Source organism: Herpailurus yagouaroundi, unplaced genomic scaffold (genome assembly GCF_014898765.1).
Source record: "Herpailurus yagouaroundi ecotype Mexico unplaced genomic scaffold, PumYag 159, whole genome shotgun sequence".
NCBI classification, from domain to species: domain Eukaryota; kingdom Metazoa; phylum Chordata; class Mammalia; order Carnivora; family Felidae; genus Herpailurus; species Herpailurus yagouaroundi.
This window is the reverse complement of record NW_024412400.1, coordinates 78497431-78519605: the sequence shown is the minus strand read 5'-3', so window position 1 is coordinate 78519605 and position 22175 is coordinate 78497431. Positions and strand designations below refer to the sequence as shown.

Here is a 22175-nt window from a genome sequence, read left to right as displayed (position 1 = left end):
AACCTGCGGTGGGGCTGGGGGAAGTCTATCGATGAACACAAAAACGTATGTTTCAATGAGCCGAGCTCCTTCATTAAGGCTTCTACTCTTGCTGTACTGGCCACCCCCAGTATGGAGTGCCCTCAGGGAGCTAAATGCTGGTGGAGGGAAAGGCAGGACGTGGAAAGGCCCCCACAATGAGGATAAGCTTTTCCTACAGTAGTTTTGCTGAGATTAAGGCATGCTCACGAAAGCAGTGGACATCCTTTCCCCCCACCTTCACTGAACCTTAAAGAGTTAGCCAGTGCTAGCGATACATTGTATTTCTTGCTAGACCCTGATTGAGACAGGGTCTAAGACTCCAAATGATGCCTCTCCTTCATCGTTTTTCCTTCCTAAAGGATGCAGCTAAGAGTAACAGCATGTGAATATTGTCTACTGCTCTTAAACAAATGCTGTCAAGGCACAGAGGTGACTCTCCAAGAAACGCCTGCCGGGATGGAAGACAACTGTTACTCTGCAAATTCTCTGTTGTGTTAGCTTTGCGAGAGCTTCCATAAAAAAGTACCGTAAACTGAGTGGTTTAAATGACAGAAATTGATCTTCTCACAATCCTGGAGCCTAGAAGTCCAAGGTCAAGGTTAGTCTCTTCTGAGGCCTAGCTCTCCTTGGCCACGTTTTCTCTGTGTCCCCACATGGTCTTGCTTGTATGCTCGTCTGTGTCCTGATCTCTTCCTACAAGGATACCTGTCATGTTGGACTGGGGCCCGCCCTAATGATTTCATTTTAACAAAGTTACCTTTTTAAAGATCTGTATCCAAATATAATCACGTTCTGAGGTACTGGGGGTTAGGACTTCAGTATATGAATACTGGGGAAACAATTCAACCCATAACGCCTGTCAAACTTCAAAAGATATGTGTGTATATGTATATGCAGGTGTTACATGTATTTGTGTAAACGTATATACACACATAATATACATATATGTGTATATTTTATATACATATTTTTAAGTTTATTTATTTTGAGAGAGAGAGAATGAGCTGGGGAGGGGCAGACAGAGAGGGAGAGAGAGAATCCCAAGCAGGCTTGGTGCTGTCGGTGCAGAAACTGATGCAAGACTCGATCTCATCAACTGTGAGATCATGACCTGAGCTGAAGTCAAAAGTTGGATGCTTAACCGACTGAACCACCCAGGCACCCCTACCCTACATGTATTATTTTTTAAGTGAAAAAATTGAGAATGAATGTTGTTGGGCCCTTGATTTCCACTCTGAGCAAAACTATTAATGGAATCAGAAAGCTTCCCATCTTTGGAGCAGTGTTTGCTTCCCTCCAGGCTCAGCCATAGGCCACAGACTCTGTATTCCAACAGTGAAGGTAAGTGAGTCTATCAAGTTCTGGGGAGCGGAGACTATTCAAACAGGTAAGAAAGAAACCAGATTCCACCCTCAGGCCGAAGGCTGTGCAGACAATATCTGACCAATACTTGCTGCTGAAATAATTATGGAATAAAGGGAGAATGAAACTCTGATGAATCCCAGTTTCTTGATACCCTTCAATTTTTATCTCATTTTGATCAAAAGAATCAGTGTGCTCTTGCCCAGATGGAAGAGGGCACACCTAAGTATAGCAGGCCCTGTATCAGAGATTTAGGTAAAAGTGAGTAAGATTGCAGAAGGAGAGGCTGAAGACATGAGAGGCACAGTGGCATCTGAACATGATATGAGGCCTTGGGTGGTTCAGAAGGGATGCAGCCCAGTGTACAAGTAGAGAGTGTAGCCTCATAATTCCCACTTCCAGATAACATTATGAAACCGAGAAGTCAAAAAGATATACTTTATGAGTCACTCTGTACATTTGACTTCTCCTACAGGGGACCATGCCTTCACCTGAGGCATGAGAACTCTACGTGGTTCTCAAGGTGGGAGAACAAGAGGGTTGGCCTGCTGGGCTGGTCCTGGGCACTCAGCAGAGCGTTGTTCCTTCTTGGGGAATGGCAGGACAACCACCTTCTTCTCCTCAGGGTCCAAGAAGAGGAAGGAAACATCCAGACTTTCTCCCAGGGGATCTGTGGTGAGCTCCAACTGCACAGGGAAGGACTCAACAGGGCTGTTTTCCTGAGCATCCTCAGGCTTCTTCTCATCATCCAAGTCGGGGAGGTACTGGACAGATCCTTTAGGCACGGCTTTGGAGGGCGAGTTAGTAGGGGCTATGATTTTCTGCTGGGACTCTTCCACTGTGGGGAGGTCCGCAGGTCCCTGGTTAGCTGCAGGGTTTTCCCCTCCAGGGGCGGGAACCTGAAATAAGAACATTTTCAAATAAGGGAACATTCCCTGGAAAACCTCCCGCCATACCTGGTACGGAACTAAGCTGTTCTGGGACTTTCTGATGGAACGTTTCAAAGAGATACTGGCTAGGGGTGCCTGGGTGGCTCAGTTGGTTGAGTGTCAAACTCTTGATTTCGGCTCAGGTCGTGATCCCAGGGTCATGGAATCAGCCCTGCATTGGGCTCAGTGCTGAGAGTGGAGGCTGCTTGAAATTCTTTTTCTGTCTCTGTCTCTCTCTCTCCCTTGGCCCCTCCCTCACCTACTCCCCACAGCTCTCTAAAATAAAATACAAAATTAAGAAAAACAAAAACAAAGGGAGACCAGCTAGAGGGATGAACTTCAGGATTAAAAAGCAAAACCAGACAACAGAAGCTTGACTGCAAGCCTCACAAATTCAGAGCTGAACAGTGGTTCAGGGAGGTTAAATGGTCTCTTCCAAGTCCCTGGTGAGCCATCACTCTGCTCTCAGTAGTAAGTACAGCCCCAGCCATCTTATTGATTGCTTATTCATTGCCAGGCCAGGTACAGGGTCGTTCCTCCAATTCCTCTTAGGGTTTCCCACAGGGATCTGAATGAGGTGGGTGTTGCAACCCCATTCTACACACAAGGCAACCAAGACTCAGACAGGTAAGAACTTGCCCAGGGTCACACAGCTCGCAGGTGGCAGAAAGGACAGGGACCAGGTGTCCTGTGTCCATCATCCTCTCAACTACAGCTGGCTGCCTTATAGTAAACACTCAATAAATACTTTTGGAAAGGGACTGGATATTTCCAGTGAAACAACTTCTACCTGCAGTTTAGGGTAAGGCTCTTCAGGACACTGGATTTCAGTGTCAGAAATCCACTGGATTTCAGTGTTCAGAAGCCTGAGCCATCTGAGCTGGGATGTTCCTGTTTCTGAAGGAGTCTTACTTATTGTATAGGACCTCGTTGTGATAAAAAAAATAGTGTGATAGGTCTTTAGCCACCCTCAGGGTGTGGCCTTGGGGCAGCCTGAATGCAGTGGTGATCACAGATTTTAGGAAATGAAAAGGAGAGGGTGGGGTAGGGGCCCATAGGATTTAGATGATCTGCTCTCTTCACAGGAAGACAAACAATTAGACTGAAAAATACCTGTGGTTCAAAGAAGTCACAAGTCACGGAGACAAACTTTTGTAATTCTCTTTCAGTCAGTGTACCTTTGCAAAGACCAACAGGCTAAAGACAGAGAAAACACAATGTCCTGTGAGTATTATGATTATCAATGACTATAAATGGAAATCCATTAGCTTTCTGCTTGTGTAGACACACAGGCAATCAACAGTTTCATGTTCTTATCATGTTATGGGCAGACTCTGAGCCAGTTCTCACTAGATCATTTTTACCAATAATCACCCAAACTAGGCTAAATCGCCTCCAGTGATGTGAAACTAAGGATTTCTTGAGGAACAAACCCAATTAGAAAATTCTGTGTATTGAGCAGAAATCTGTGTCTATAGAACATCTACCTCTTGGCCTTACTTCTACCCTTGGGTCATTTTGAAAACCTGTTTTCATCTCTCACGTAATGGTAGCCTTTTATGTATGTTCCACCCGAGTTTTCTCTTCTCACACAAACTTCCTCTCAGTTCCTTTGACTTTTTTAAAATTTAGAAATAAAATAATTTCATTTCCTTAATATAAACGTAATAATAGTTATTTAGAATATGGATAAACAAAAAGAAAATTAAAGGACCTGTGACTGCATGGAAGTTAACTGTTTCCTACAATGATTTGGTTTCTTCTGACCTCTTTTCCTCTGTATACATATTTTCTTCTAGATAAACAGGATTATGTTATGTATTTTATTTTCTAACTTTCTGTTGTCATTTAATAATATATTGTGAAAATCCTTTCATGGCACTGAATAGTCTTCTGTGATTTTCTTTATAATCGCTACCTAATATTCCTCTGCATTACTTAACAAATTCTTAGTTACTCCCTTTGGGTAAATTCCTAGAAGAGGAATTTTAGAGTCATACAGTGTACATATATTCGAGCACAAATAGAATATTTTAACAAAATGTTGCCTCGATTTCTAAAGAACTTTTAAGAATATTCACATGGAATTCACTAAAATGTGTCTAAATGGCTTGCCTGAATATTGCTCTATCACTCATTTCCAGAATACGCAAAGAGACGATTTGAAATTCCTTAAGATGGGAAAATTTATTAATGTAGGAAGTCCTCAGAGAATGGTACTTTGGCTTCTTCCTTCTCCAATTCATCACCAAATCATATAGGGGATGGGCTCTATGAGAACCTTCTGGAGAGACTGCAGTTACCTGTACCAAGCAGAGCCTGGCCACTCCCACTCTAAGATTTGCTGAGTTACTCTAATTCATAGGCCTATCTGGTGCTCTAACTAGAGTGGACCACTAGGAGGGAGTTTGTGGGCATGCTTAACCTGTGAACCCTAGAGTTTGGGGGCATATTGGCTATGAATATTGGTATCTGCTTCTCTCTCAGAGCATTCTGAAGGCAGGATCTTGGCTAAAGCAAGATCCTACTATGGTAGGGTAAGGAGACAGAGAGAAAAGAGAAGGATATTCACACTGTTTGGAACAGTAAAAATGTGTGAGGGTTCCATGGGCTAAGCAAATGCCATAGGTAGGGCTCTTTTGAAAGTACCTACTCAAGGGACAATCTTCCAGAGAAGGGGCATTTAATAGTAAAAACCTGCCGGGGGCTGAATCTGAGAAGGGGTGGTTCCAAGGGGTCAGCTAGAGAATCCATCATCCTGCCAAGAAAGGACCTCTGTACAAACCCACACCTGTATCGCCTGAGAAGCAGGTCTGGAACTTGCTTTATGGAGATCAAGAGAAAACTACAACTTCAGCTATATAAAAAAGACTTTGTACTTTTTTCTCTTATTGTCTCTCATTCTTCTTGGAACTTGGATGAGCCAGAATTAAACAAAAGATTATAAAAGGGGAAGAAAAGTTGAGAGAATAGACCTGACCCCTTTCTCACATCAGGTCCTAAGCTCTAAGTCAGGCTGAAGCTACAGAGAGAGAAAAAAAGCTTTGCGTTGGGTAGAAGATAGAAGTTTTAGTTCAGAACTGATTGAACAGATTTTATTCATACCCCAGAGTGAATCTCAATTACCTAAGTGAAAGTGTTCTTATTACAGAAAATGAACAGAAAATTATGCAATCTGCCCCAGATGTTATTGACAAGTGAGAAAGACAGACCCTACAGAATAGGATGAAGATGTTTTCCCAATTATTCCTTGAGAAAATTCACCTGGCTGATTACACGAGGCTTTTGAGACATACACTTTAGATTCAAAGACACACATAGGTTGAAAGTTAAAAGATGGAAAAAAATAAAAATAATGCAAACAATAACCAAAAGAGAGCTGGGATGGCTATACAAATATCAGACAAAATTGATTTTAAGACAAAAATTGTTAGTAGAGACAAAGAAAAACACTTTATAATGCTAAAAAGTTCAATTTATTAGGAAGACACAACAACTATAAATATTTATGTACCTAACAACAAAGCCCCAAAGAACATAAGCAAAAACTGACAGAATTTGAGGGAGATAAAGACAAGTCAACAATAATGCCTGGAAACCTCACTTTCAATAATGGATAGAACAACTATGCAGACCATCAACGAGGAAATAGAAGACTTGAAAAACACTATAAACCAACCATTACAGAATGCTCCACCTGATAACAAGCACAAAGTATACACTCTCCTCAAGTGTGCAAGGAACATTTTCCAGGATATACCTTATGTTAAATTATAAAACAAACTTCGATAAGCTTAAAAGAATTGAAATCAAATCAAGTATATTCTCAAAATACAATGGAATAAAATTAGAAGTAGATAACAGAAAAAAACTGAGGAGTTTTGCAAATATTAGATAACATACTCCTATATAACCAATTGGTCAAAGAAGAGATCACAAAGAAAATTAGAAAATACTTTAAGATGAATGGAAACCAAAACAAAACATATGCAGCTAAAACACCGCGTAGAAGAAAATTTGCAGATGTAAATGTTATTTTTAAAAAAGAAAAAAATGAGGGGCACCTGGTTGGTTCAGTTAGGCATCCGACTTCTGCTTAGGTCATGATCTCATGGTTTGTGGGTTCAAGCCCCACGTCGGGTTCTGTGCCAACAGCTCAGAGTCTGGAACCTGCTTCCAATTCTGTGTCTCCCTCTCTCTCTGCCCCTCCCCTGTTCATGTTCTCTCTCTCTCTCTCTCAAAAATGAATAAACATGAAAAAAAAATTTTTTAAGAAAAAAATTGATAGCAACCCATTTACATAACTTTCCATCTTAAGAAACTAGAAAAAAAAAAAAAAAAGAACTAATCCCAAAGTAAGCAATAAGAAGGCCATAATAAAGAGCAGGAAGGAAATAAATGAACTAGATGATTAAAAAAAAAAAAACCAAAAAACTGAAAGTTGATTCTTTGAAAAGATAAACGAAATTGACAAAACTAGCTAGACTGACCAAGAAAAAAAATGACTCAAATTACTAAAATTGGGATTAAATAGGGGATATTAAATCTAATATTTCAAAAATAAGAAGCAAATACTATGAACATCTTCCTGTATGCTGAGAAAGTAGGTAACATAGAGGAAATGTACAAATTCCTAGGAAGACACAGACTACCAAAACTTACTCAAGAAGAAACAGAAAATCTGAATAGACCTATAACAAGTAAAGAGACTGAGTTATTAATCAAACAAAAACAAGAAGTTCTCACAGAGAAAAGCTCAGGCCCAGATGGCTTCACTGGTGAATTCTAATGAACGTTTAAAGAAGAATGAACACCAATCCTTCACAAACTGTTCCAAAATAAAATCAAAGAGGAAGGAAATTGCCCAACTCATTCTATGAAGCCAATATTAAACTCTTAGGAAATCAGGCAAAGACAATACAAGAAAACTATAAATTAATGTCTCTTATGATTATAAAAGGACAATCCTGTAAGAAACACTGGTAAACTGAATTCAGCAACATAGAAGAAGAATTAAACAGCATTATCAATTGTTCCTTGAGGGGAAGAAAAGCATCTTATGCATTGTAACACCTCATGCAATAATTTATGCTCAATAAGTACATATAGAGATGACTTGTGAATGCAAATCCTAAATCATTTCTGAAGATGTTCAGGAATACTTACCACAGAGTCAGGGGGCTGAAGTGCACAGCTGCTGGCCTGGTGTTTGGTACACGGTGACTCTTTGATTAAGTACTCCACAAAGAAAGCAAAGCCAAACACCCACTGGTATGAGACAAGAGTTGGGAAATAAAAATCAAATCTTACCACATGGAGAAATGGTTTGGGTTTGGCAGCATTTTATTTATGGGAACTGTACATCCTCAGCGTCATTGTCAACACAGGTCTCCTGCTGACCCTGTATCCCCATCAAGATCAAAGCAAGTACTGCGATTTTGTTCCTTAAAAAACATGACATACCTTTCTTCCCTTCTTAAGGATTTGAAAGGGCTCTAAGAACCTTCCCTTAGGTGAGCTTATTTTTCCTCACTGGAGATTTGTTTTTAGTTTTTTGTCTATATAATTCATTCAACATGATCCAAATACAAATGAGCCGCCATTTTCCCTACTCTGTGAAGCTCATAATCCACTCGGGGCCTTAAGATGCAGCACAAACTGACTTGCTAAACGGTCCGTGGTCAATCAAATATGCGCACGTAGCAGCCAATAGTGAGCCTAGGTAGAATTGCCAAGGAGACTAGGAGTCCATTTCCCTTCTAGCCTTAAGGCGAATGAGGTGACATGCAGTCCCACGACTCTGGTGGAAATCCCATGGCAGTTTCAGAAACTGACACATGATTGAATTGTGCATCAGGCCTACTGAGGTAGAGAATGAAGAAAAGGCTTTCCAGTGCGAACTAAAAGGAGTGCCTTGATATCCACGTCTCAGCTTAAGCATGGACAGCAAGTGTTATGAGACACATTGCTGGCATAACAGCTCTTCAACCTCACCTGGCCAGAAGCCCTCGTGACTTGGAAGAGAGAGTATTGCTTGGACGCGCTCTCCTTGTTGTATTTTGCAAGGGACTCGGCAGCAGTTTCCAGAACCTTGGGATTTGACAACTTAAAGGGGCTGGGGCAGTCAGGGCACATCATGTGAATACTTCTTCGAGAAACTGTTGATGCCAAAGAGAGAAGTTGAAAAATAAAATTTCTTAGTGACTTTTAATCCCACAAATGGTACGACCGCAAGAGGCAGGGATTGAAAAAAAAAAAAAACACAAAGATAATCGTTTTGACAAGGATGGACTAGAAAAGGCATTATCTGGAAAGAAAGCTGTCAACTGTGGGTTTTCTGCCATGAGTGTGTATTACTTTCATTATTCACAAAAAATTAAAGCAAGATTTTTTTTCACCTCACACAAAGGTTTTTACCCTAGGAATTTTGTTCAAAAATACATAATATATGTGTTTATTTTGATGTAAAACCTTTTTCCCAGTTAGTTTAGTATCTTCCACCATCGTTGCCTCTGTCAGGCAGACTGAGTGTCTTAAAATGTTGGGATTTCATCACTGTCACGTCTAATCCACCTTTAAGTCCCCAACACCCAACACAAGGTCTACTGCATTGTAAGTGTTTATTACCAAATGCTTGTTGAATGAATGGATGAGTGAATGACATATGGAAGGTGGAAGCACACCCTCCCAGATGAGAAAATACAAGTGATGGGGAGTCTGGGTGGCTCAGTCAGTTAAGCCTCTGGCTTCAGCTCAGGTCATGGTCTCACAGTCTGTGAGTTCAAGCCCCATGTCGGGGTCTGTGCTAACAGCTCAGAGCCTGGGATCTGCTTTGGATTCTGTGTCTCCCTCTCTCTCTCTCTCTCTGCCTCTTCCCCACTCATGCTCTGTCTGTCTCTCTCAAAAATAAATAAGAACATTAAAAAGTTTTTAAAAAATACAAATGAGCCAGAAACAAATATTGATCAAATCACTGTGTGGACTGGATAGAATAATCAGGCTAAAGGTGTAGCCAGAATTTCTGATTGGGAGGACCTGGAGGTGGCAAAACTCATATGAATGAATGTCAGGTAAGAGAACTTTTCTGGGAGTTATTTTTGTAGAGCAAACGCATTGTTTTGATCAATTGCGTGTTCATTTGCATGCATCTGGGCATATTGTGAGGCGGTTTCCTCAGCTTGTCGCTCCTGGCACCACCCCCATGTGTCACTTCCTGACCTCCCATACCTCTGGCACCTATGACTTCCATTTTCAGTTCCCATCTGCCTTGTTAGCTGTTCTCTTATTTACAGAAGACTCATCTTCACAACCAGGAAGCTTAAACCGTGGCTAAGAAACTATTTGCTCTGTTGTCTTATCTTCCAAAGGAACCAGCAACATTGTTATCTCCTAGAGCTTGTTAGAAATGCAGACTTTCAGGCCATACCCCAGATCTATAGAATCTGAATCTGCACTTGAACAAGACCCACCCGGGGAGTCACAGGCGCATAGTGGTTTGACAAGTAGCCATATCCTATTTTCCCATACCTTGGATGCTTGCTTTCCAAAGAAGGATCCAGAATAAATGCATATGCGTATTTGAAATGTCATTAGTTTCAGCCCCATTCTCAGTTCATTTATTCAACAATACTATGGACTCCTTACACCTGATAGGAACCCAGGGAGGGCTTTGGCAGGAAGGAAGAAGGAATACCTGTTCTATGTGATGTAAGATAGGAGACTCAAATCAAGGCAGTATGTTGTGTTCCAGGAGCGCTCAGGCTCAAGTTTTATAGGAATGAGAACAGGAGAGAAGCTTTCTTTTCTTGAGTAGAGAACATGGTAGAATAAGTGGCATTGGCGGGGGTCTGCAAAGAATGGGTGTAAGTTCTAAGGGCAGAAGGTATCAGGCAAGGGCATCCTCCGCGGAGGAGGAGGGACAGGCAGATGTGGAGATTGGAGAGTGCAATGTGTGTTCAGAAAATAGTGAAGGATCCAGCTACAAGAAGTGCAGAGTGGGTGTGGTCAGGGAAATAATAGCAGAGAGAGCTAGAGAGGGAGCCTGGGGACCTGCATAGAGATTATGTCGTTTACATCAGACTGAAAATTCAGGGTTTAATGCAGTCCTCACTAATAAGTGATTGCAGGGATTTAAGAAGATTCATCGTGGGAAGAGGAGCAGTGCAAGTTGGACTTCACAGGAGAGGCAAATACTGGATAGAAGAATGTGGCCTTGGTATGAATAGGAAGTAAGGGTGGGAGAACCCTGTATACTCTAGGCATAGCCCTATTTCATGCTCTTTTTCCATATTTTATTAAAATGAACAAATTCAGAGGGCTCTCTTACCTGGGCAAAGAGTACAGTTGTAAGCAAGTACATAGAGAACTCTTCCTGGCCTGTTAACGTAAAATAATGCTTTGCATTGACCATAAACCTGGAACAGACAAACACATTTTATGACGTCGTAGGAAAAACTCTGACTTTTAAAAATATCCCCCAGAAGGGAAGGAAAAATAAGATCAAAACAGAGAGGGAGGCAAACAGTAAAAGACTCTTTTTTTTTTTTCAACGTTTATTTATTTTTGAGACAGAGAGAGGCACAGCATGAACAGGGGAGGGGTAGAGAGAGAGGGAGACACAGAATCTGAAACGGGCTCCAGGCTCTGAGCTGTCAGCACAGAGCCCAACGCGGGGCTCGAACTCACAGACGTGAGATCATGACCTGAGCTGAAGTCGGACGCTTAACCGACCAAGCCACCCAGGCGCCCCAGTAAGAGACTCTTAAACACAGAGAACAAACTGAGGGTTGCTGGAGGCGGTGGGTGGCTTAAATGGGTGACAGACATTAAGGAGGGCACTTTTTGGGATGACCACTGGGTGTGATATGTAAGAGATGAATCACTGGGTTCTACTCCTGAAGTCAAGACCACACTGTGTGTTAACTAACTTGAAGATAAAAGTAAAATAAAATATATATAAATAAATAATAATAAAAACATAGCCCCCGAATTAGACTGGATGCTTTATTTTTCAATAATGAAAAACAAAGATCAATTTTGGCAGTTTTGAGTGTGAGAAATCACCAGCAAATCAACAAACAGTTTAACCTTCTTCTGAGACGCAGCTGGACCCCATCTCCCAGCCTCCTTCCAGCTTGGGTGTGACTGTGTATAATTGAGTTGCAACCACAGGAAGGTGAGAAGTGGCTGTAATAATTTCCACGTGGCCCATGAAGCTCTGCCATGCGTGGCCTGCCCACCATGCTCTCTTTCCATAGCCTTATCCAGATGACCATGGCAGTCACAGAAACCACAAGTTGAAGGTGGCAGAGTCTGGAGCCACAATGTGGAAGGAACTTGGGTGTCCTCTTCATCAGGAATTTCTATTTTGAACTTTACATGAGTGAGAAATAAACCGCTATCACGTTGGAATCGGTATATACTTTTTAGGGTATGTATTATAAAAAGTGTTTTTAACGTTTATTCATTTTTTTTGAGAGAGAGACAGAGCATGAGTGGGAGAGGGGCAGAGAGAGAGGGAGACACAGAATCAGAAGCAGGCTCCAGGCTATGAGCGGTCAGCACAGAGCCCGAATGCGGGGCTCGAACTCACAAACTGTGAGATTGTAACCTGAGCTGAAGTCAGGTGCTTAACCGACTGAGCCACCCAGGTAACCCATTTTAGGGCATGTATCACAGCAGCTAGTGTCACCTTAACAAATATAATTCATAACAGGGTAAACACACTTTTTGCTCATCAAAATCAGATAGGTGCAATTTGACATATTTGGTTAAATGATTAGAAAAGTACTTTACTTCCAAACACAGTCCTGCCCTCAAAATATAGTTTCATATCGGTTAATGGAAATAACCTCAGGATAATCGAGAATCAAAAGAAAGCTGACTATGTTATTTTCAAGCCTCTTCAACAGTCGCCTTTGAAAGGATGGATTCTGAGGCCCTTTAGGTTCTAGGAATCCAGGAAATCCTTCCATGGCACCTCTGGGAGCTCTCATACTGTAAACCCTCCCTCTCCCCAGCCCCATGTCTCATATCAGTGTTCACTGAAACAAAAGCAAAATGAAACCAACAAAGAAGCTCTCCCTCCATTGCTTCTACAGTCTTCCTTAGATCCGCATCCACAGCACTGTATCTCTGATCTTTTTTCTCACAATTTGAACACTAGCTCAGAGACTACAGGAGGGTCTTGGAGGTAGGAAACAATTTGATGGCAACATCAATTCTGGGGCTATGGCTCCACTGGGACTCACAGAAACTGCTTCGATTAGATGCTCTTTGATCTACAGCGCAGGAATAACGACATGGGCATTGTGCCCAAGAGATTATAATGAAGAACATTAAAGAGTGGCACATAGTGAGCAATCTTCATTCAGCTCAGAGGACACCTAGCTTCTCCAGAGCTCCTGGACACGAGCACTTACCGATTCATGAAGGGTCCTCACCCCACAGTCCTTCCATGCCTTCCTGCTGAGTACGTGGCAGTCAGTCTCTAACACGTCCAGTGTGAAATAGAACAGAGATCCCAGGCTGTTAACCTGTTGGAGGGGGTTGAGAAATGCATTGTGTCCCACGTGAAGCAGAAACCCCTAAAGACTGGCCAAAGAGTCTCTGTTATGGTACAGCCAAAGTCTGTGATGTTTGTGAAGATTTTTGACAACCCGTGGGACAGTAGAGAAGGGTCAGGGTGCGATAACTATTAGCACAATAACAATAGGGGTGTGGCGCATACCCTGGCAGAGGAGAGGGGAGCGTTCTTAGCAGGGCTTCCAATTCGGAAAGTACCTGGCAATATGTGTCCCTGGGTCCCCCCTCCCTGGTTGTTCTCCTCAGCTTGTGCAAGCACATGCCCTGGACAGGGGACTGTCACTTGCCTGTCTGTGTTCTCGGACATCGCTCACTCGGTTGAGGCTCAGCACGTAGCCATCCTTTCGGTCCCTGTTGATGTCCTGCAGGGCAAAGCCTGCCAATTCCAGAATACCTGAATCATTGCAGCCACGGGCGATGGGAGGCCAGAATCTGACGGGCGGCAGGGGTGGAGATGTAGCCCCACAGCACGCAGCCAGTGCACAGAGCACCACCGGTAAGAGCAGACCCATTCTGTGGGGGAACAAGGCCCAGTATGGGTAGAGCTACAGGGACGGGGCTGTTTATAGTGCTCTCTTTGTAATCACACTTTGAACCGGTAATCAGATTTGAAACACAGTGTCCCATTTTATCTCCTTGAATTCTAAGTGTGGACTTCCCTGAGTCAGTACTTTGCCTGGGATTTACCAACGTTTCTAACCTTGGACTCCTGAGCAATCTCACAGTCATGGGTCATGTAAACAAACTTGTTTCCTAACCTTTTCCTAAGAAGCCATAATAAATACTTGGGTCAAGGCTTGTAGGACGTCATGAATGAATTCTGGTTTGTGTCCAGGGTCCACCTGAATCAGAATATGTGGGCTGTCATCTTCACCCTTCTCCCCTAGCACCTGCCCTCCAGCTGATGTTCTGGGCTACACTGATAGTTATTCCCGGTATGGAACCCAGGGTTTGATCTCAATGGTATTCAGTGAGTTCAGATTTCCCTTGTGACCTCCCATATTCACCATTCTTGTTAGATCACATCACCTACATGAAGCACCAGTGACATTCCTAAAGCAATTTGGGATGTGGCTAGAAAGTGTTCTATTTAACCTTATTTAAATTTTCTAAAACAAATACTGCATTTAAGCAAAGAAAAAAAAAAAAAGAAGTGAATGGTACATCAATAGTTCTTGCATCATATTTCAAGCCCACCTCTCTGGATATGGATCTGTACGGAGGCAAACTCGTTACACACTGTGGTTAAGAAGAGATAGGTAATCATTCAGAATAGAAGGAGAGACAAAGAGTTTCCCAAACTAAAACTAAAGGAGTTCATGACCATTAAACCATCCCTGCAAGAAATATTAAAGGGGACTCTGAGTAAAAAGGAGAAACCAAAAATGACAGTATAAACATAGGAAACATGGAAGCAGTAAAAATGAATATTCCTGCAAAAAAAAAAAAAACAGTCAAGAGACTCACACAAGAAAAAGGATATAAACTATAACAACATATACCTAAGACGTGAGGAGGAGAGAAGGGGTTCAAACTTGAATGACCAGCAATTGAATATAGACTGCTATTTGCAGAAGAGGTCATGTACAAAATAATGGTAACCGTATACCAAAAACCACTAGTAAACATGCAAAGAATAAAGAGAATGAAATCCAAATATATTACTAGAGAAAATCAGCAAGACATGAGAAAAAGACAAGAAAGGATCAGAGAAACAACCACCAACCAAGTAATAAAATGGCAACAAATACATATCTATCAATAATAACTTTGAGTATAAATGGATTAAATGCTCCAGTCAAAAGACATGGGGTGACAGAATGGATATAAAAAAACAAAACAAAACAGACCCATCTGTAAGCTGCCTACAAGAAACTTATTTTAGACCTAAAGACACCTGCAGATTCGAAGTGAGGGGATGGAGAAACATCTATCATGCAGATGGGTGTCAAAAGGAGGCCAGAGTGGCAATACTTACATCAGACAAAATAGACTTTAAAACAAAGACTTTAAAACAAAGAGACAAAGAAGGACACTAAATAATAATAAAGGGGATAACCCAACAAGAAAACATAATAATTGTAAATATTTATGCATGTAACATGGGAGCACCCAAATATATAAAACAGTTAACAACAAATAGAAAGTAACTAATCAAGAACAATGCAATAATAGCAGAAGACCTTAATACCCCACTTACATCAATGGACAGATCATCTAAACAGAAGGAGACAATCAAGAAGGATTTTCTGACCACAACACTATAAAACTTCAATTCGACCACAAGAAAAAATCTGGAAAGACCACAAATACATGGAGGTTAAAGAACATGCTACTAAACAATGAGTGGGTCAACCAGGAAATAAAAGAAGAAATAAAAAGTATATGGAAACAAATGAAAATGCAATGGTCCAAAACCATTTGGACCATTTGCTGTGATGCAGCAAAAGTGGTCCTAAGAGGGAAGCATACAGCAATACAGGCTTACATCAAGAAGCAAGAAAAATCTCAAATAAAAAACCTAAACTTACACCTAAAGGATGTAGAAAAGGAACAGCAAATAAAGCCTAAAGACAGCAGAAGGAAGGGAATATGTAATAAAGAATTAGGGCAGAAATAAATGATGTGGAAACGAAAAAAAACAATACAACAAATCGGGGTGCCTGGGTGGCTCAGTCGGTTAAGTATCAGACTTCATCTCAGGTCCTGATCTCATGGTTTGTGAGTTTGAGCCCCACATCAGGCTCTCTGCTGTCAATACAGAGCCCACTTCAGATCCTCTGTCCTCCTCCTCTCTCTCTCTCTTAAAAATAAACATTTAAAAAAATTTTTTAAATAAACTTAAAAAAAAAAAACCTCAGAAAACAATAGAAGAGATCAATGAAACTGGGAGCTGGTTCTTTGAAAAAAATTAATAAAATTGATAAACCTCCAGCCAGGCTTATAAAAAAGAAAAGAGAAAGGACCCAAAGAAATAAAATCACAGATGAGAGTGAGAAGTAACAACCAACATCAGAGAAATGCAAACAATTATAAGAGAATATTATGAAGAGTTGTATGCCAACAGATTTGACAACCTTGAAGAAATAGATAAGTTCCTAGAAACATATAATCTACAAAAAGTGAAATAGGAAGAAATAGAAAATTTGAACAGACTGATTAGTAGCAAAGAAATTGAATCAACAACCAAAACTCAGCAAACAGAAGTCTAGGACCAGACAACTTCACAGGCAAATTCTACCACATATTTAAGGAAGAGTTAAAATCCATTCCCAAACTATTCCAAAAAATAGAAAAGGAAGGAAATCTTCCAAATTCATCCTATGAGGCCAGTATTACCCTGATACCAAACACCAGATAAAAACACTACCAAAAAAAAGAGAACTACAGCCAATATCCCTGATGAACATAGATGCAAAAATCCTCAACAAAATGTTAGCAAACTAAATTCAACAATATATTTAAAAAAAATCATTCATCACAATCAAATGGGATTTTTTCCCCCAAGTTGCAAAAGTGGTTCAGTATTCCCAAATGAATCAACATGATACATCACATGAAGAAGGGAAAGGAGAAGAACCATATGATCATTTCAATAGATCCAGAAAAAGCATTTGACAAAGTACAACATCCATTCATGATAAGAAAAAAAAAAAAAAAAACCCTCAAGAAAGTAAGTTTCGAGGGAACATACTTCAACAAAATAAGGGTGATATACGAAAAACCCACAGCTAACATCATCCTCAATGGGGAAAACTAAGAACTCTTTCCCTGAGGTCAGGAACAAGACAAGGATGTCTACTCTCACCGCTTTTATTCAACATAATACTGGAAGTCCCAGCCACAGCAATCAGACAACAAAAAGAAATAAAAGGAATCCAAATCAGTAAGGAAGAGGTAAAACTTTCACTATTTGCAGATGACATGATACTCTATGTAGAAAACCCCAAAAGACTTAACCAAAAAACTTCTAGAACTGTTAAATTCAGTACAGTTGCAGGATACAAAATCAATGTACAGAAATCTGCTGCATTTCTATACCAATAATGAAGCAGTAGAAAGAGAAATTAAGAAAACAATCTTATTTACAATTGCACCAAAAATAAGAAGATACCTAGGAATACACCTAACCAAAGAGCTGAAAGACCTATACTCTGAAAACTATAAGCATTGATGAAAGAAATTGAAGAAGACACAGAAAAATGGAAAGACATTTCATGCTCAGGGGGTTGGAAGAACAAATATTGTTAAAATGGCTATAGCACCCAAAGCAATCTACCCATTTCATGCAATTCCAATCAAAATACCAAAAGCGTTCTTCACAGAGCTATAACAAACAATCTTAAAATTCATATGGAACCACAAAAGACCCTAAATAGCCAAAACAACCTTGAAAAAGAAAAGCAAAGCTGGAGGCATCACAATTCTGGACTTCAAGTTATAGTACAAAACTGTAGTAATTGAAATAGTATGGTACTGGCATAAAATATACAGAGATCAATGGAACAGAATGGAAAACCCAGAAATAAACTCACAATTATATGGTCAATTAATCTTCAACAAAGCAGGAAAGAATAACCAATGGGGAAAGGACAGTCTCTTCAACAAATGGTGTTGGGAAAACTGGACAGCTACATGCAAAAGAATGAAACTGGGCTACTTTCTTATACAATACACAAAAATAAATTCAAAGTGGATTAAAGAACTAAATGTGAGACTTGAAACCATAAAAATCCTAGAAGAGAACACAGGCAGTAACCTCTTTGACATCGGCTGTAGCAGCTCCTTTTTAGATATGTCTCCTGAGGCAAGGGAAACAAAAGCAAAAACAAACTATTGAAACTTCATCAAAATAAAAAGCTTCTGCACAGCAAAGGAAACAATCAACAAAACTAAAAGGCAACTTACAGAATGGGGGAATATATTTGCAAATGACATATCCAATAAAGGCTTAGTATCCAAAATATACAAAGAACTTAAAAAAAACTCAACACTCCCAAAACAAATAATCCAATTAAAAAATGGGCAGAAGACATGAATAGACATTTCTCCAAAGAAAATATACAGGTGGTCACAAGACACATGACAAGATGTTCAACATCACCCATCATCAGGGTAATGCAAATCAAAATCACCTCAAACCTGTCAGAATGGCTAAAATCAACAACACAAGAATCAACAGGTGTTGGCAAGGATGTGGAGAAAAAGGAACCCTCATGCACTGTTGTTGGGAATGCAAACTGGTGCAGCCACTGTGGAAAACAGTATGGAGGTTCCTCCAAAATTTAATAATAGAACTACCTTGTGATTCAGCAATCACACACTGGGTATTTACCCAAAGAATACGGGAACACTAATTCAAAGGAATACATGTACCCCTACCTATGTTTATAGTAGCATTATTTACAATAGCCAAGATACAATAGCCCAAGTGTCCATCAACTGATGAATGTATAAAAAAGTTGTGGGGCACACAGACACACACACACACACACACACACACACACACACACACACACAGATACATATATGTGAAATATTACCCAGCCTTAAAAAAGCACGGAATCTTGCCATTTGCAACAACACGGATAGAGCTAAAGCATATAATGCTAAGCAAAATAAGTCAGAGAAAGACAAATGCCATATGATTACACTCATATATGGAATTTAAGAAACAAGCAAGCAAAGAGAAAAAAATAGAGACAAACCGAGAAACAGACTCTTAATTACAGAGATGGTTACCAGAGGGAGAGGGGGAGGTGAAATAGGTGATGGGGATTAAGGACAGCACAGGTGACGTATGGAAGTGTTGAATTACTACATTGTACACCTGAAACTAATATTACACTGTATTTTAACTGGAATTAAAATAAAAACTTAAAAGAACTAAAAGAATAAACTTATGTGCACATGCATAAAACAATAGAGAAAAGACAGCTAATGATTGGGAGGTGGGCTGGAAAGCCAGTAATACCCTGGTCAGCACTCTTGCTTTGTTTCTTTCAGCTTCTGCCTGGGGTTCAGGAAGTTACTACTGATCGAAACTGCAAAACATAAATATCTTAAACTTTCTGTTAAGAAAAACCCATACACATATCAGAGGTAGTTTGTTGCAAGAGAAAAAAAAAAAAACAAGACTGGAGGGAGGCTTTCAGATTAGGATTTTACAGCGGGGAAGAGGCCAGTCTTTGGAGTCAGACAGACCTGGGCTTCAGTTCCACCTCTGCCTTTTGCACGGTGGGGGGCCCGGGACACGCAGACACTGCCTGCGCGTAGCATTTAGTTCCTTTCTCCGCGAAACAGCCCCACGCCCAGTGCACGCGTGTGCACGCGCACACAACGTTGCACCCACTTGAAGAAAGAAGGGAACGTGTTTGGTGTCCCCAGGAGCCGCCCCCCGCCCAGGTATATTTGTGTTTGGTCCCCATCGCGTGTGGGGACGAGTTTAGTGTCAGCGGAGAAGTTTGGTTGCAAGAGTGAAAGGCAAGGCTGCGCACACCTTCCGCCTGGCTCTGCATCTCGGCTCTGGTTTAGGGCAATCGCCTAATCCAGTGCTTCTCCGCAGACACAACCCCACTCACACATGGCAGTTTAAATTTTCTAATGGCCATGTTTAAAAAGTAAAAAGAAACCGATAAAATTAGTGTTAATATTTTGCTTCACCCAATGAGGTCCAGACGTTATCATTTGAATCTGAAATGAATATAACAGTGAGCAAGGAGAAAATTTTCCCTCTTGGTTCCACACTGCAGCATACCTCATTTAAGGTGCCCAGTGGTCCGATGTGGCCACGTGATGAGGCCATACAGGCTCTTCCCTGTCAAAGGAAGGCGGCTGGATCATCCACCTCCTGAGTCTGTCCTCAGGCCGGGACTGGGAAGGGACAGGGAAGTGTGAGCAAGGTGTCTGTCAAGCACTGGCACATAGGGCGCCGGGAGACAACGTCTGCTCGCAGTGCCGTGATGTTCCTTGTGTCCCCACCTTGTCTCATTCAGTGCGGATCCCACTGGACTCTGCTGGCCGCCTTTTCCAGATCCACCTGAACAGAGTCACCAGCAAGTAGGCCAGATTAGGAGAAACAGGTGAGTCGGGTTCTAAACAGGGCTGATTTGCCTTGAGCCAGGAGGGGCAGGACTCCTCATCCGCCCGCCTCCCAACACAGGTGTGATTCAGGATTGTTGTTCTGGAGCAGGAAGCAGTCAGACAGGCAGGACATTATTTGCTGCAGAGCTGGGAGAGGCGTGGTGCATGGGATTGGGTCTCTGGGGAGTTAGAAAGACAGGTACCAAGTCTTGGCTTGAGAGGGCCTGGAATATCCTTCCAGCATATTCCGTATCCTGCCAATGCCCAGCATTATAAATAATAGACGACACTAATGAGTTCTCGGTATGTGCCCAGCCCTGTGCTAAACAGTGTGTATTCCTTCTGTCACTTAAAGTCCACGACCAACCCAGGGCGGTAGGTGCTACTATTATTCTCATTATTCAGACAAGGAAAACTGAGGAAGAGAGAGATGTAGTGGGTTGCCCAAAGCCTTGCGGTTAGGGTTTGCATCTAGCCAATATGGCTTCAGAAAGGAAAGCCCTCTTGAGTGGATACTAGGAGAGGAACAGGGGGAGAGACTAGCTCTGCTGGGGAAGTCAAGAAAGGCTTCCTGGAGGAGGTAACATTCTGTCTGGGGCGGGAAGAATGAAGAAAAGTACTCCTGATAGACAAGGCATGAAGGGAGCCCCAGGAAGTGGGAGCAGGAATCAGTAAAAATTTTTAAATGTGAGTTACATTGCCACGTAGTACTCCATTGTGTATATAAACCACAATAAGCCATACAGAGAAAGACATACCATATGGTTTCACTCTTATGTGGATCCTGAGAAACTTAACAGAAACCCATGGGGGAGGGGAAGAAAAAAAAAAGGTTAGAGTGGAAGACAGCCAAAGCATAAGAGACTCTTAAAAACTGAGAACAAACTGAGGGTTGATGGGGGGTGGGAGGGAGGGGAGGGTGGGTGATGGGTACCGAGGAGGGCACCTTTTGGGATGAGCACTGGGTATTGTATGGAAACCAATTTGACAATAAACTTCATATATTGAAAAAAAAATAAACATAAAATGTGAGTTACATAGTTTGTCTTCCTTGTCTTTTCAGCCATCTCCTCCATAGACTGAATGGTATTTGCCCCACCACCCCACCCAATAGCCTCGAGCTACCTTTTAGCAGTCCAGCTCCCAAAGCACCCTACATCGGGAGCATCTTCCTCTCCTTTACTTTTATCAATCATATTTAGGTAACGTTTGAAAAAAGTTCAGAATGTTTGGGGTACGTTTCCCAGTATCAAAAATATTCTTAGGGCAAATCTGCCTTACAGTGTCATGAGTGAGATGTCGTCTAAGAACCCCTATGGTGTTGTAGCCAAGAGGACATCTGGGCCCAAACAAGCCTGGGTTGGAATCCCAGCTCTACCATTCATCAGATGTGTGGCCAAAGAGGGGTTCCTCCCCCTCTCTGAATCTCAACCTCCTCACTGATAAATTGAGGCCACAGTTAATCCACAGGAGGGATGTAGAGGGTCAGGTGGGTTCCAACACACAAATAAAGTGCCTGGCATACAGTTTTCCTTCAACACCTCACCAAAGAGATTCTTTTTAAATTTATTTATGTATTTAGAGAGACCGGGGGCGGGCAGAGAGAGAGGAAGAGAGAGAGAGTCCCAAGCAGGCTCTGTACTGACACTGCAGAGCCCAACTTGGCGTTCCATCTCATGAAGTGTGAGATCACGATCTGAGCCGAAATTAAGAGTCAGATGCTTAACCAACTGAGCCACCCAGGCGCTCCTCACCAAGGAGATTCTAAAAGGTAAGAAGGCACCCTCAGGGAACACAGGTAGGATCTCCAAAGCCGCATCTCCCATTCACGGTTGTGAATGAGGTTGGAGGGAGCAGTGCTGGTTTATGAAGAGATGTCACGCACATGTCAACAGAGCAGATCACACATTCAGGCTTTCCTAAGGATCCAGAGCTACTGAGACCTAGGGGCTGACCCACACTGACCCTGCGCACAAGCAGCTTATGTAAAAACCAGAAGCCCACTGGTTAATTTACACTGGAGAGGGATGCCTTTCCAGCATCTCCCCAGCAGGCTGGACCAACACTGACAAGTTTCTCCCCTCTGATCACCCTTTTGTATCCTGCGAGCAGACCTCATTGTCACGTCAGAATGCTAGGCAACCATACACTTGGCTGAGCCGCAGCCTTCATTAGCTGGCTTCCACTGCCAAGCAC

The 22175-nt window shown here is 41.7% G+C and overlaps 1 protein-coding gene across 2 annotated transcripts; it reads right to left on the bottom strand.

Moving 5' to 3' along the window:
• Window positions 1-1805: 1805 nt before the first annotated feature.
• On the bottom strand, window positions 1806-21923 carry FETUB (fetuin B). Of its 2 annotated transcripts, XM_040481033.1 has the most exons (8): window positions 21810-21923; window positions 13184-13409; window positions 12734-12847; window positions 10639-10726; window positions 8307-8470; window positions 7479-7580; window positions 3426-3509; window positions 1806-2282 (listed from the first exon to the last, which is right to left on the bottom strand). In XM_040481033.1, the coding sequence occupies exons 2-8, from the start codon at window positions 13406-13408 to the stop codon at window positions 1902-1904; spliced, it is 1158 nt and encodes a 385-aa protein (XP_040336967.1). In that variant the 5' UTR covers window position 13409; window positions 21810-21923; the 3' UTR covers window positions 1806-1901. The 2 variants fall into 2 exon arrangements, with proteins under 2 accessions (XP_040336967.1, XP_040336968.1); XM_040481034.1 differs by lacking the exons at window positions 3426-3509; window positions 21810-21923.
• Between the last annotated feature and the right edge of the window lie 252 nt (window positions 21924-22175).

Bases quoted from the DNA above. Each gene is read 5' to 3' on its own strand.
- FETUB (XM_040481033.1), bottom strand. From the start codon at position 13,408: ATGGGTCTGCTCTTACCGGTGGTGCTCTGTGCACTGGCTGCGTGCTGT. The intron at 12,848-13,183 runs GCAAGTGACAGT...CCCCTCCAACAG, and splicing joins ATGTCCGAGAACACAGACAG to GTTAACAGCCTGGGATCTCT. The intron at 3,510-7,478 runs GTAAGTATTCCT...CTCTGTCTTTAG, and splicing joins TTCAGCCCCCTGACTCTGTG to CCTGTTGGTCTTTGCAAAGG.